General features: G+C 39.6%; 1 protein-coding gene across 3 annotated transcripts in view; it reads right to left on the bottom strand.

The window, feature by feature from the left end:
• LOC126281462 (uncharacterized) overlaps window positions 1–10,330 on the bottom strand; it is a 36,940-nt gene extending 26,610 nt beyond the window's left edge. Inside the window, exons 1-3 of one of the 3 annotated variants that reach the window (XM_049980454.1) lie at window positions 10,250–10,323; window positions 10,112–10,168; window positions 9,829–10,008 (exon numbers count right to left, since the gene is read on the bottom strand). In XM_049980454.1, coding sequence (XP_049836411.1) covers window positions 9,829–9,836 — 8 coding nt within the window. In that variant the 5' untranslated portion in view covers window positions 9,837–10,008; window positions 10,112–10,168; window positions 10,250–10,323. Of the gene's footprint in view, window positions 1–9,828; window positions 10,038–10,111 lie in introns of those variants that run through there. The other 2 variants (XM_049980453.1, XR_007551271.1) reach the window with 2 other exon arrangements.
• Between the last annotated feature and the right edge of the window lie 4,943 nt (window positions 10,331–15,273).

A 15,273-nucleotide genomic window follows, 5' to 3' on the forward strand; every position in this document is an offset into this window, starting at 1 on the left:
AAGTTTACACAGGGATAAAGGACAAAGCTTTGGGGCAGTTTGCAGTAGATGGAAGGTACTGGAATTGGTATTGTTAATTTCGATAAAGGTTGCGCGGTTAGACAGGAAGGATGCAATAAGGGGATATAATTAATTGGAAGTGTGGACAGAAAAACGTTATGGGGAATTTAACATATAATACACTACTGTTTGTAAAAAGTGAAACGCTCTGAAACAATGATCTGCAACATGCCACAATAACAAGATGCGCAGAACCGAGGAACCATAAGTGATTTAAACGGCAGAGAGGTGGCATGCACGCAGTTCCACTATGTGTAGCCGGCCTGAGTGACCGAGCGGTTCTAGGCGCTACAGTTTAGAACCGCGCGGCCGCTACGGTCGCAGGCTCGAATCCTGCCTCGGGCATGGGTGTTTGTGATGTCCTTAGGTTAGTTAGGTTTAAGTAGTTCTAAGTTCTAGGCGACTGATGATCTCAGAAGTTAAGTCCCATAGTGTTCAGAACCACTATGCGTAACCTACACCTCAGAACGAAATATCGGCATGAGAGTGCATTCGAATGATTGGTCTCTGGGAGGTGGCTCGGTCTTTCCGTGTGGCATTGCGGCTGGTACAGGGCATATTGCTTCAACGAATCAGAGGAAAGAAGAGGGTCGTACACAGCGCCGACAGGGTACTGGATGACACAATGTGACCACAGCACGAGAGGACCGCCATCTTGTTCGCTTGGCCATAACAGAGAGAACAGATTCGTCCACAGTGCTGGCGTGTCGTTGGAGCACTGCAATGAGTGTAGACATGTATGCATCGATGATTCGACGCCGTCTTCTGTGGGCTGGATTGGTGACACGATTGTCATTGCGTCAGCTTTCATTGACCAGAACCCACAAACGCTGCAGAGTGCAATGGACACATGAACGCTGACACTGGTGTGCTGAGTGGCAAATGTAGTGTTTTCGGGACGAGTCGTGCTTCAACTTGTCCTACAATGATGGCTGCATACGCATTCGACGGGGCCGTGGTGAACATAATCGGGCACACTCTATTGATGAGTGGAATAGCGGATAAATACCAGATGTGATGGTTTGGGGGTACCATTGCCTATAACAAATGATCTCGCCTCCTACGTCTTGGGGGCAATCTGAACAGCTACCGCTACATCAGGGAGGTTTTCATCCTGCAGGCCGTTGCACATGCCAAATTTCAGTAGAACGACTCCCGGCAACATGTGGAGAGGGATGTGCAAAATTTCTTCAGAGAACGACGGCTACCACTGCCTCCCCGACATGCTCGTTAGCCTACTACGTCGCTAGTCGAACATGTCTGGGTCATTGTCGGTCAGCAACTTGTTCGTTCAGGTCCCCAGCAGCCATCGTTGCTGCTTCGTGGACGCAGCTACAAACCGCGTGACAGTGTATTACCAGCAGCATATTCAGGCGCTCTTTGATTCCACGCCACGATGTCTAGCAGCTCTGATTTCACTAATTGCTGCACTGAATTTCCATAGTCACAGTGCATGTGCGGTCTGTAATGTCAATCATTTGTGTAGAGTGATATCCTCAATCGGTGGAATAAATTTCATTGTGATCACATCTCTCGGTCTTGGTGTTTCACTTCTCCAAACAATAGTGTCTTTATAGATTGTGATCTACCTTGTATTCATATTAACAAAAATTTTATCATAATTTCTGTAGAGAATATATTGTACAAAATATTAAATCTCTGAACATTTTTCATCGATTGCTTTGAAATTTTGACGCAACGTTGCATTCGAATAAGCGCATGTTTCTATGCATCTACTGATGCACCATCTGTTGAACGTAACAGCAGCACACGCAATACCAAACATTGCTCAAGTCGGACAGCTGTCACTAAACATTTTTAGCGTTTCCGATCGCATTGTTAAATTGAATTTTCATAGATTTAAATTTATTTTCGTTTTGCATTGGACTTGAGCTGTGCCGTTTACCATTGCCTTCATTTCGTGAGTACAGTTTATTTTTTCGTGTCTCATTGTTTTTCATTTAGTTTATTAACTCTCTTTCTTTTTCAGTGCTGTTTGAGGTGGAAAAGACACGTGTCAATTGTTTTTCTGTTTGAACTGAAATATTTCGTTAGTGTTTTTAATTTTTTCTTTGCGTTGTAGCTCTTGTTTTTCTCTTTTTTAATGCTCTGCAATTTTAATGTTTTTGTTGTAACTTTCTTTATTTTTTACCAGTGCAGTGGATCTGCGTCAGTTCATCAAAATAATACCTCGTGCGAGATCGAACTTAGGTGGTCGTACTCCCGGAGCGGAAGCAGTGCGACGAGTAATTGCGAATCAAACTGAGTAAGAACGGGCATCACGAACGGCCGAAACAGACAATGGTTCAAATAAGTGCTGAGTAAGCGAGTGCAGTCAGACTTGAGGATGCACGGCTGCGAGCAGGATAATTGCTTTCTGCAGTTTTAGATCTGCTCCGTTCTCAGCAGAATGAACGCGACAGACTGAGTATGGCTGAAAGACGTCAACAGAAACAGCAGATCAGCGCCAAACACGACGCCATGTTCAACAATCACGCGATCACAAGCGTCCTGCATTCCGATATAACTCAGCTGACGGTTACAGTTTGACCTGGCATTTTTCATCGTCACTACAACTGAAGAGTGTTCCTATTGCATTGTGAAACCGGAAGAATTAAACTGAATCAACCTGAAGAACCGCCAGAGCCACCAAAAACTTTTTTGCGGGGTATACCACCGAATCAAATCATTTCCTATCTCTCATCAGGAAGTACTACGCATGATTCCAAATGACGTCGTTCGCCGCAGAAATCTGAACAGTTGAATTCTTGCCAACTTTCAAAGTAAAGGGAAAAATTTACAGCTTCCGCTCCTAGAGGATCAACGGTCAACGGAAATTCCTATAAATGTATTTCATTGGTGATGTCTGTGATGAAATAAATACACGCCGCGAAATTTCAACCGGAATAAAATGTTCCATCTTTTCCCAACTGCACGAGATTCTTCACGAAAAAAAAAAAAGACTTAGTGAGTTTGTTCCAAACAGCAGTTGACATGATACCATCTGATGCACGCAAGATTGTTATTCATGCAGTCAAAACGCCTGCTGAAGAACATGTGCGAAGATTCAGTACTTCGACTTTACACGACCTGACAGTTGTAATAGTCGGAGATCAATTCCAAACTATAGATATATTTTTTATCTGAGAAAAGACCAAGTGACAAAAGCTGCAGAAACTCATCGATGCTACGATGCTTTGCAATATCCAGTTATTTCTTGGTATGGTGCCGATGAATATGACTTCAACGTAAAAATGATAAATCCAGTCAGAGGCGAAGAAAAAAATAAGAAATACAGCACACTGAACTATTATTTGTAGCGATTAATGGTTCCAGAGGATGAAGACAATCACATTTTTAAATGCCGCCAATTATTTCACCGATACATCGTAGATACGTAAGAAAAAAACTAATCAGAACATTTGACATTTATCCCTTTTAATCATACCAAGCTTCGCTCTGGAAAATACGTTCTTTTGCGAGATGTAGTTGTAAATGATGGTAATACAAGTAACGATTTTGTCATCTTCACATACAGACAGTCCATGTCATATGCCTGGGTGCGCTCAAGATCTATTCATTACATTCACATGTAATTCAGCTTTGGACGATACGCAACAACTTATTTCCTCGGCAATCGCCGATGGAGAGGCATGCCATCACAGCACATGTATTCGGAAAGAAGGTAGAATCGCTGATGGATTTCATGATAAAACATAAACTCTTTTGTCTGTGTGCTGCTGGATGTACTCACTGCAATGGCAATACAGTAATCTGGCTCTTATCACAAAATCACCTCAGACGAAAGCCACGATGCAACATCCGCTGAAATAGCCGATAAGGATTTGGGTGAATTTGTGACGAAAAATATGATACATTAACGTTGCGGTACACTGAATCCAAATGCACAAGACTTGATGGGCGGAAAATGCGCTAAGCGATATCCTCGACCATTAGCATCCAATACAGTTACAGGAAACAATAGATACCGTTTGTACAGACGGAGGTCAGAAGAAAACAGGAGTAAAAAAGCAGTCTTAATGCAGACAACCGGCGGGTTGTTCCATATTTGCCTTTGCTATCTAAAACATATAAAGTGCACATAAACGTAGAATATTGTAACGCGATCAAATACATTTATCAGTCCGTGAATAATGTCATCAACACGACACTTTTCGGAGTGCAACCAAAAGAATTAATAGGAATGCTGTTCTACATATCGACGAAATCGCACAGTATCAGGCTGAAGATATAGAAGCAGCACTGAAGCTGTATGGCGATTTCCTTCATTTCCCAATGCACGAACTAAGTCAAGCTGTTGTTCACTTAGCAGTTCATCTAGAAAATGGACAACGGTTTTACTTCTTAGTTGCAAATGTGGAAAAAATAACCCTGAATCCACCGGCAACAACGTTAACTGCTTTTTTCACGTTATGTCAAAATGATGTATTTGTGAAAACACTGCTGCGTTCGGGAATGTCTATGTATTGCATATGGAATGCGAGTAGAGAATCATATGAACTACATAAACCGGGAGAGCGAATCAAAGGACAACCCGGCATATTGAAAGAAACTACGATAGGCACACTACACACCTTGCATCCGAATCGAGATAAATACTTCTTCCTTCGCATGCTGTTGGTAAATGTGCCTAGCCCAACAACGTCTTTCCAGCAATTGAAAATTGTCAACAGCATTGCGCATGACGTTTTTCGCAACGCAATGCATGCCGAGCTCTTGAAATTATTTGAGAAAGACCGACAATTTATACATTAACGACGCGAGCAACACATCACATAGAAATCAAATTCGTGCATTTTTTGCCATGATATTGACTACTTGCTCTTCTTAATCTCCATAACGTTATGGGAGAAACAGAAAATTACATATGACTGGAGATATTTTCTGTCGACTACACGACGGAAATTCAAATACGAACTTGAAATTCACAGCTGAAATCCACAACGAAAGGTTGATAAAGACTGAAGATTTTTGTGCTTAGAAATCGCAAAGAAATTTCTTAACCAACTGGAAATAACATCACCGAATCGGTCTTATGCTGCTTCGTTCTACTACATTTACACCTACATCGTTCAATGTAGAATTGCGTCGCGAACAAAATTACGCCACGGATGATCTTCTGTCGTAATATTCCTAAGCTAACGCTTGAGCAAAAAGCATTGACGATCAAATAATGCAAACTGTTAATTACGGGGTTGGAGAAATCTTCTTAGATGCGTCCTGGAAGTAATTCGATAACATAATGACGTAGCCTTAGCTCTTGCGTCTTTCGAAATATCTGAATAGCTGCGACATTGCTACCGGGTGAAACAACTGCCCATTCCGCTCTGAAATTGCCTTTGAACACGCGATTCATTGAAGCTCCCACGTCCAATATTTTCAAAGCATCTGGCATGGGGACAGTATCGTAAAAAATGCAAAGTGTTTGAAATGAAAGCACAATGGCAGACAAAAATCGCTCGAGACTCTTGATCGATCACTGTAAAGTCTGTATGAAAACATATGACCACTTTGGAACGCATAATTATTGCTTGCAGGAGATTTCAGGTTAACATTACCTGTAATTCCTCGATCGTCATCAGTGGTCGAAACATATGCTTGAGTGAACTACTCTACGCTGTGGCGACTACAAATATGCGTGTCTACATGATCGAGCAGCTGAGAAATTCAAAAGCCAATTGTTGGAAACTGTGACAAATTTCATTGTATCATAACTTCTGCATTTAGTGACGTCGGAAGAAGAATTCTTGACGCAGTATTTTCCAGTATTCAGACTAATAAAAGTCACGATTGGCAGAATGAGGCAGTACCATACCAATCCGTCGACTCTCGTGGAAACGGATGAAGCGGTTAATTATCTAACAGAATTTTCGAATTCAGTCGATCTGCCAGTGATCTGCATGTATTGCAATTGAAAATCAGCGCGTCAATTATCATATTGCGAAATATCAACAAGCCAAAGATTTTCAATGACATGCGACTTGCAGTAAAATAAATAAACAAAATAAAATAAATGAAAAAAATTTAAGAAAATAAAGAGCAACGTCTGAGGAGCAACAATCTTGAAAGGATCATTCAAAGGTGCAGATGTCCTCATTCCTCGCACTCCTATTACTCAATTTCGATTTAAAAGACTGCAATTCACATTTCGATTGGCGTTTGCAGTCACCATCAACAAATTTCAGGGCTAATATTTAGAATAGCGCGGTTTAGATCTAGACACGGATTGCTTCTCATATGGACGATTATATGTAGCGTGTCGTACAGTTGGCAAACCAGACAATCTCTGTATCTGCGCAGATAACGGAACAACAAAAAATATTGTACTGTATATCCACAAGCCTTGTGAAATTAATAATATTGGAAATGTGTGCTTCCTCTTTTCTTTCTTTTCCATTTAACCAATTTGAGCTACAGCAACACGTGGACGAGTGCAGCTAGTAAATGCGGGTAATACTCCTAAATCTCATGTGACTCACAGCACCGTCGACATATTTTCACTGATGTCATTTCAATGACGGGTGGGACAGTTGAAATGATGCTGTCACCAGTAATCGAATTCCTGTCCATCGCGTGAAAAGCGCGGATGATGCCATTCAGCTGTGAAGAGGGATTACTATATTTGTGACATGAGTAAAACGAGTAAAAGCACAGGAAGAAGCAACTAAAGATTCAGGGTGCGAGGGAGATGGAGTGAGGGATGGGGGCGCCGATGATACGACGCTTGTGTGGAAACACGGTTTCGAACAGATCCTTGGTAAAGTGGATAACCTGCGTGTCGATTTCAGCAAATACTTGGACTGCTTTCTACATCCTCTTCAGAAATTAAATATGAATATACACAGAACAGAGTTTACACGATTCTCAGAATCGCACACTTTCAACATTTAATATGAAAATTTGTAAGTATTCAATGAATTGTTCTTTACTTCATGTTTCACAATATTCTAAATCTGCCACGGCTGTAAGAGTATCCACTATGGATAAAATTCAAGAAATGGGCAAATAGTCGAAGGCCGATAGACAGTAGTTGGCGTATCTCGTCACAGCGAGAGAGATGCTGAAGAAGATATTTGCTTTTCACATTCTTTCCCGTGTCGAATAAGAGGAATACAGCAAGATACTGGTAAGTTACATAGACATGAAACAAGTAGGAAGTGCCAAGGCGAAATGGCTACAGCAAAAATATGAAGAAATCTAAAATGAAATGGTAGTCGGAATGACTGATGCAGTAAAATAGCAAAGTTAAAAGCATAGGCTTCAACATTGAGGAATTCCACTGTTAAACACAAAAGAAATAGCACATAGGCGGGAAGGATACATTGTAGGCCTCTAAGAGGGGGAGGAACTGCCTGATGAAGTGGCAGAAAAAGAAATGGAAATAGATGTGAAAGACATAGAAGATCCAATATCAGAGTCAGAGTTTAACAGAGTTTCGGAAGACCTGGGATCAAATAAGGTAGAAGTAACATTTCTCTGGAATTTCTAAACTCATTGGGGAAGTGGCAACCAAATGAATATTCAGGTTATTTTATGGGAACTATGGGTCTTGAGAGATACCATCAGACATCCTCAAAAATTTCATCCACCCACTCTCGGTGACAGCAAGGGCAGATAACTGCCAGTAACATCGCACAATCAGCTTAACACATTCTGACCCTGCTATTGATAATGGATGTAAGACTTAAGAAAAACCAAGACACATTCATAGGAATTGCTGACCTAGTAGATTAAGGTTTCGACAATGTGAAATGACACAAACAATTCTGAATTCCCAGAAAAATAGACGTCAGGGAAAGAGAATTAATATCGAATGTGAGCAAGAACCATGAGGGGACGACGAGAATGTAAGACTAAAAACGAAGTATTAAGAATGTGTAAGAGTGGGTGCAACCTTGCGCCCCTACTGTTGATTCTATAAATGGAAGAAGGAATGACGGAAATAAAAGGGAGAATCAAGAGTTGGCTCCAAATCCATGTCGAAAGGATATCAATGATAGAATTCGCTGATGAAATTGCTATCCTCCTTAAAAGTGAAGCAGGATTGTAGTATATATCGAATGGAGTTAACAGTCTAATGAGCAGACACTATGGATTCAGAGTAAACCAAGAAAAACGAACGTAATGAGGAGAAGCAAAACTGAGATTACCGATCAACTTAAAATTCAAAATGGTGGACCTCGAAGTAGGCAAAGTGAAGGAATTCTACTAACTTCGAAGCAAAATAACACAAGACGAACAACGCAAGGACGACATGGAAAACAGACTACACAGACAAAAAGGGCCACTCATGATCGAAGCAATTCTTCTAATGTTGAACATTGGCCTTAATTTGTGGATGAAATTTTAACGAATGTTCGTTTTAACACAAACTTATAAAAAGATAAATTATGGGGTGTGGGAAATCTGTAAAAGAGGAAAGTCGAAGAGTGTGGGACTTGGTGATATAGAAGGATGTCGAATATTAAGCGGACCGAGAAGCGGAGAAATGAGAAAGTTCTCCACAGATAGGAACATGTGGGCACTACTGACATAAAGAAAGAATAGAATGTTAGTACGCGTGTTAAGACATCAATGAATAACTTGCACGGCGCTTCGGGAAGCTGTATGGGAAGACAGAAGTTGGAGTATTAAAACAGTGTACCGGATCGGGACTCAAACCCGTGGCTTTTGCCTTTCGCAGACAAGTTCTCTACCGACTGAACTACACAAGCACGACTCACGAGCCATCCTCACAGCTTTACTTCCTGATTAAAGTCTTGATCAAAATGATTTTATTGCATGACAGTAGCAACAGAGTTCATTCCTCAGTCTAGTGAACGTTTTATTCTAAGCTCATTTAGTCTAGGAACAGATAACATGACATCCTAAATATTCATACGAAACTTAAACCTTTGTATTGTATCTGCTTTCTGTAGGATTCGAACATACCGTAAATATTTTACTCACTAGCATCAAGACAAGCACACAAAAATTCTCAGAAGTGAAAGAAAACGCACATATGATCTTTTATCTGAAACTCTATCAAGATGAATATTCAAGAACCGGTAACACAATATACTTCTGAAATGAGCTGTTTGGACGCAGGAATCTTTAACAAATCTGCGTGACATCGTCCATTACATAATGGATACGATATTTAATGAAACTTCGAGCGTAACGAAACCCTTGCCAAGACGATTTTCGAATATGTAATTAATTTATTGACAAAGCCTGTCGCATTCTCTTCAACGTACGCTCCGTGTTCATGATGGTAAGCTATAGTAACGCGGGTAAACCTGCCACGGAACGAATAGTCCCTAAGGTTAAATCCGATTGGAAATCCATGGTAAAACTTCAGCGGAAGTCCGAAAGCTATTACGAGACATGGACATGTATTACATACATACATATGACATTGAACTGTAGACAAGAATTATATCTATTACTTCAAATCATGGAACTGGCACGTACTATAGCACGTTTGTAATAAATATTCTAGTAATTGACTAATATACCAAAAATATATATTTTGTGCCAGCAAGATCTTTTCAAATACTGACCACTTTAAATCAGTATAAAACTGCTGCGAATAATAAAAAGATTCTTAAATATCAGTGAGTTAACAAAGACGAATGTTAACTACAGTTACGAATAACACAGACCACTGATCACCATAAGTAAAAATATCACGATTTTCATCTCTATTCTTGCGATTATTTGCAACAGAAAGTAGAGTATTTGATGTAGTAACGTGATTATACGTACCTGGTCATATTTAGACAGCCAAAAAGTAAAAAAAAAAAAAAAAAAACAGTTCTGGGCAATTAAGCCCGAATATTCATCTCCGAATATTGTTCATCAGGTTCTCTGTGATTAGTACATGGTTTCCTGGTTTCCACACACAATAAATTTTGATTACAATACAAGAATTTTGCAGATATTTCCCTGATCGAAAGACAAACAAAGATAATGTGCATTGAAACATATGATAGAGTGAATCAACGATTATTATTAAACAGACAGCGGGCCATGACGGTGATGGACGTACCTTAATGCAACGGATAGAACTAAATCACTTATCTCAGCAAATATATTGTTTTAGGGGCTGCAGAGAAGGCAATAAACTTGCAGATAAGACGCTCTGATTTAAATTACGGACTTTAAAATTACGGAGACAGCTTTTTACCTGCAGCTGTGTTACTCTAAAATATTCCTGTAGTCCTATACGAGAATTTGGTTATCAAAAGCAGCGATGTGACTATGTAACAAGACAACGTATACATTATCACATTGGTTTTAGTTTTCATTTTTTAATGTTTGACTCCAAAGAAGAAAATGTTGTTCTTGCCATTTACCGTCTCGCGCGGCGTTGTCTTTTCTTCAGTGCTTACAGAAGTGTTCTCATGTTTAATGAAGGTTACAACTTAAATCAAAAGAAAAATATTTTCCTTAACATTGAAACAGGCAAATGAAAAATCTTCTTACAAATATAAAAATTCTTGAAGAACTAAAATGTCTCTCAACGAATCTTCTTGGAACCTTAAGTTCATTTAAAAATATACTAACTTCTTCAGAGAAATGAAACTAAAATTCCTGCTAATAAGGTACTTTACAAAGTGGCCACACACTGCCACAGAAACTAAAAATTATCTTCTTACTGTCGATTTCCGTTGAAACTAAAAAGCTTTTCATAACGGAAAAGTAAAGTAACTAACTTCCCTTGTGATGAATATTGAAATGGCTCTGAGCACTATGGGACTTAACATCTGAGGTCATCAGTCCCCTATAACTTATAACTACTTAAACCTAACTAACCTAAAGACATCACACACATCCATGCACGAGGCTTGATTCGAACCTGCGACCGTAGCGGTCGTGCGGTTCCAGACTGAAGCGCCTAGAACCGCTCGGCCACACCGGCCGGCTTGTGATGAATAGAACTATAGGTAAACTTTAATCTCTTCTCAGTAAAATTAAAAGAAATTGTGAAATTTAGCTTCTTACTTGAGTTAACGCAATTTTAAGGATGTTGTGAAACCAGATTTTATAGTTCGATCTCTCAATTTGTGGTGCTCTTCTGCTACCTGTATCATGGAGTCTTGTGTAGTTGATATTTTCATCGTTAACTCATAGCATATGTAATGTCTCATTATACATGCATAGCTATTGTTTTATTTTGTGCGTTGGAAATTAGCCTCAAGTCTCGTTGATGTGCCCGGTTAATGTTTATTGTAGTTTTTGAAGTTCTGTTGATTCAAGCCAAAATTTTTATTGTCCAGCTTCAAGTTTGATTTTCGATTCGTTAAGTTAAGGTGTGTGTGATGAGGTTACATACTTTACAAAGTGGCATAGGTTTTAACCTAAAATTTATGTAGTCGCGGCCCTGTTGGAAACACTTTTTCTGGTTACATCGTAACACAATGAAAATGACTTTAAATTAAATGGTAGGGCTAATAATATGTCCCGCTATGGTCTTCAGTTGATCGATGAAAGGAGGAAGTACAAACATGTTCCGGGAAAATCAGGAATACAGAAATACAAGTCGCTGAGGAATGAAATAAATAGGAAGTGCAGGGAAGCTAAGACGAAATGGCTGCAGGAAAAATGTGAAGACATCGAAAAAGATATGATTGTCGGAAGGACAGACTCGGCATACAGGAAAGTCAAAACAACCTTTGGTGACGTTAAAAGCAACGGTGGTAACATTAGGAGTGCAACGGGAATTCCACTGTTAAATGCAGAGGAGAGAGCAGATAGGTGGAAAGAATACATTGAAAGCCTCTATGAGGGTGAAGATTTGTCTGATGTGATAGAAGAAGAAACAGGAGCCAAGAGATAGGGGATCCAGTATTAGAATCGGAATTTAAAAGAGCTTTGGAGGACTTACGGTCAAATAAGGCAGAAGGGATAGATAACATTCCATCAGAATTTCTAAAATCTTTAGGGGAAGTGGCAACAAAACGACTATTTACGTTGGTGTGTAGAATATATGAGTCTGGCGACATACCATCTGACTTTCGAAAAAGCATCATCCACACAATTCCGAAGACGGCAAGAGCTGACAAGTGCGAGAATTATCGCACAATCAGCTTAACAGCTCATGCATCGAAGCTGCTTACAAGAATAATATACAGAAGAATGGAAAAGGAAATTGAGAATGCGCTAGGTGACGATCAGTTTGGCTTTAGGAAAAGTAAAGGCACGAGAGAGGCAATTCTGACGTTACGGCTAATAATGGAAGCAAGGCTAAAGAAAAATCAAGACACGTTCATAGGATTTGTCGACCTGCAAAAGCATTCGACAATATAAAATGGTGCAAGCTGTTCGAGATTCTGAAAAACGTAGGGGTAAGCTATAGGGAGAGACGGGTCATATACAATATGTACAACAACCAAGAGAGAATAATATGAGTGGACGATTAAGAACGAAGTGCTCTGTACATCGAGGAAGCAATGATGGATATAAAAGAAAGGTTCAGGAGTGGAATTAAAATACAAGGTGAAAGGATATCAGTGATACGATTCGCTGATGACATTGCTATCCTGAGTGAAAGTGAAGAAGAATTAAATGATCTGCTGAACGGAATGAACAGTCTAATGAGTACACAGTATGGTTTGATAGTAAATCGGAAAAAGACGAAGGTAATGAGAAGTAGTAGAAATGAGAACAGCGAGAAAGTTAACATCAGGATTGATGGTCACGAAGTCAGTGAAGTTAAGGAATTCTGCTACCTAGGCAGTAAAATAACCAATGACGGACGGAGCAAGGAGGACATCAAAAGCAGACTCGCTATGGAAAAAAAGGCATTTCTGGCCAAGAGAAGTCTACTAAAATCAAATACTGGCCTTAATTTGAGAAAGAAATTTCTGAGGATGTACGTCTGGAGTACAGCATTGTATGGTAGTGAAACATGGACTGTGGGAAAACCGGAACAGAAGAGAATCGAAGCATTTGAGATGTATTGCTATAGACGAATGTTGAAAATTAGGTGGACTGATAAGGTAAGGAATGAGGAGGTTCTTCGCAGAATCGGAGAGGAAAGGAATATGTGGAAAACACTTATAAGGAGAAGGGACAGGATGATAGGACATCTGCTAAGACATGAGGGAATGACTTCCATGGTACAAGAGGGAGCTGTAGAGGGCAAAAACTGTAGAGGAAGACAGAGATTGGAATACGTCAAGCAAATAATTGAGGACGTGGGCAAATAATTGAGGACATAGGCTGCAAGTGCTACTCTGAGATGAAGAGGTTATCACAGGAAAGGAATTCGTGGCGGGCCGCATCAAACCCGTCAGTAAACTGATGACAAAAAAAAAAAAAAAAAAAAAAATGGTCTTCCAGTAATTATTTCGGCATTTCTTCTATATTGGGCTTTGTGATGGTCATGTAGTGAATTCACACTACATCGTCCTCGTGTTCGGGCAACGCGTGCTATTTCGTAGATGACTGCAGTTCCAAATTATGCGTGCGGTCATAGACATCCTAGGGACTGAATTAACCTACGGCAGTTTTGGGCAAACCATGCGAGCCATTGATTTCGACGAGATTCTGCATACTAGTCGGGGACAACCCGAAAGTAATTCTTGTGTAGGGCTTTAGATCACCACGCATATGTTTCGAAAAAAAAAAATCGATGTCAAAGGTCGTGTCACAGGATCCGTGTCAGACCAGGTGGAATCGTTTGTACATTGTAAAATGAGGAATTATTATTTACACATATTAGGCTCACAACCCAGTAGACCCCGAGATATGGAAGAAATAGTGATGGACGTGCACTACAAGAAGGCATGGGAAGGCTTTAGGCCTATGGTTATATCAAAGTCAATTTCCTTGCGCCTAGCTTGAATCGAACTTCATGCAACTTGTTTACTCTTTAGTAACAGAACGAGAAGTTTCTTGTAGTTAATGTATATTTTCATTTTAAAGTAAAGAAATTTATTGTGAACAAGAGGGAAATTGATTAGCCAACATGTCAACGAAATTTTGCTTCACATTATTTTATTGTTGTTGAAGACTTTTTTTCCTCACGAAATATATTATTCTCTTTTAGGGAATGGGAAGACGAATAAGCTAACATAAATATTATGCTATTATTGCTGGAATTTCTCTAACTCCTATCTATTTAATCAAGATATTATTATTATTTTAAATCTACAATAGAAATTACACACACGATATCTGTTGGAGGCCAGTTTACGAAACAACAGATGAATGCACTGAAGCATTAACAAAAATTTACTAAACTAAGCTTATCTATGTCTGCAGAAAAATAGATAAGATTTCCCTACTGGTCTACGACGAACACCGCCCAACGCTCTGCAAATTTCGGGACAACTTTCACTCTTTTCACAAAGACGAAAAAATGTTTCATGAAATGCACTTCGAACGCATACGCACGGCTTCAGGCGTCAAGCCTGGCCAATGAATCGAAGTTATTTTTTTATCGATCTCACGGAACCGATAATGTTACGGACCAATATGTTCGAGCAAGAATTCCTTATTTTCGAGCTTTGTATAGAGTAGACAGGGTCCAAAACGGCTCGTTCGTCACGGCCTCTGCCTCGATTTTTTTCGAAAATAGAAGCATTATAGGCCAAACCCTCTCACAACATTTACTTACGAGTTGATCCTGATGGGCAGTATGATGAGGCACCCCTAAATCGGCGAGTCGTTGAGTCTGGCCTCAGAAAGAAAAGCTCTTTCATGATTCCCACCCGATAGTTTTATAGTATTCTACATGTGCTAGATATAAAAATTGCTAGACACTGTCTATGAGCCTCTGCAGTGTCTAATCTGTCATTCATTCGATCGCAGTATGGAAGAAAACGGTGAATGTGTTTTTTCTTCAGTCGTAAAACATAAAACGGCTAAGATATATTTGGATATGGATTTCGGTTTAGGTAACACAGTTGCGATATAATAAATTTTGTTCAGCACGTATCTGTTGATCATTTTTGCTCTCTATAATCAACTGAGAGGTGTGTGCACTGATACCTTCTTTGCATACTTGTGTGGCGTGCGAATAGCAAGTTGCACTACTAAACTCTCTGGCATGTTTTTATTGTGATCTTCGCCGCTTTATTATGAGTTCTGTTGCTGATAGTTTTTAGTTCCTTTTATTCTTATCGATTTGTAACTTTCATGATAGGTAATAAAGAATTTTGTACGTTCTGGAGCTACGTGCCGTCATTTTTGTGGGTGATTTTT

This window comes from Schistocerca gregaria, chromosome 7 (genome assembly GCF_023897955.1).
Source record: "Schistocerca gregaria isolate iqSchGreg1 chromosome 7, iqSchGreg1.2, whole genome shotgun sequence".
Taxonomy (NCBI): Eukaryota; Metazoa; Arthropoda; class Insecta; order Orthoptera; family Acrididae; genus Schistocerca; species Schistocerca gregaria.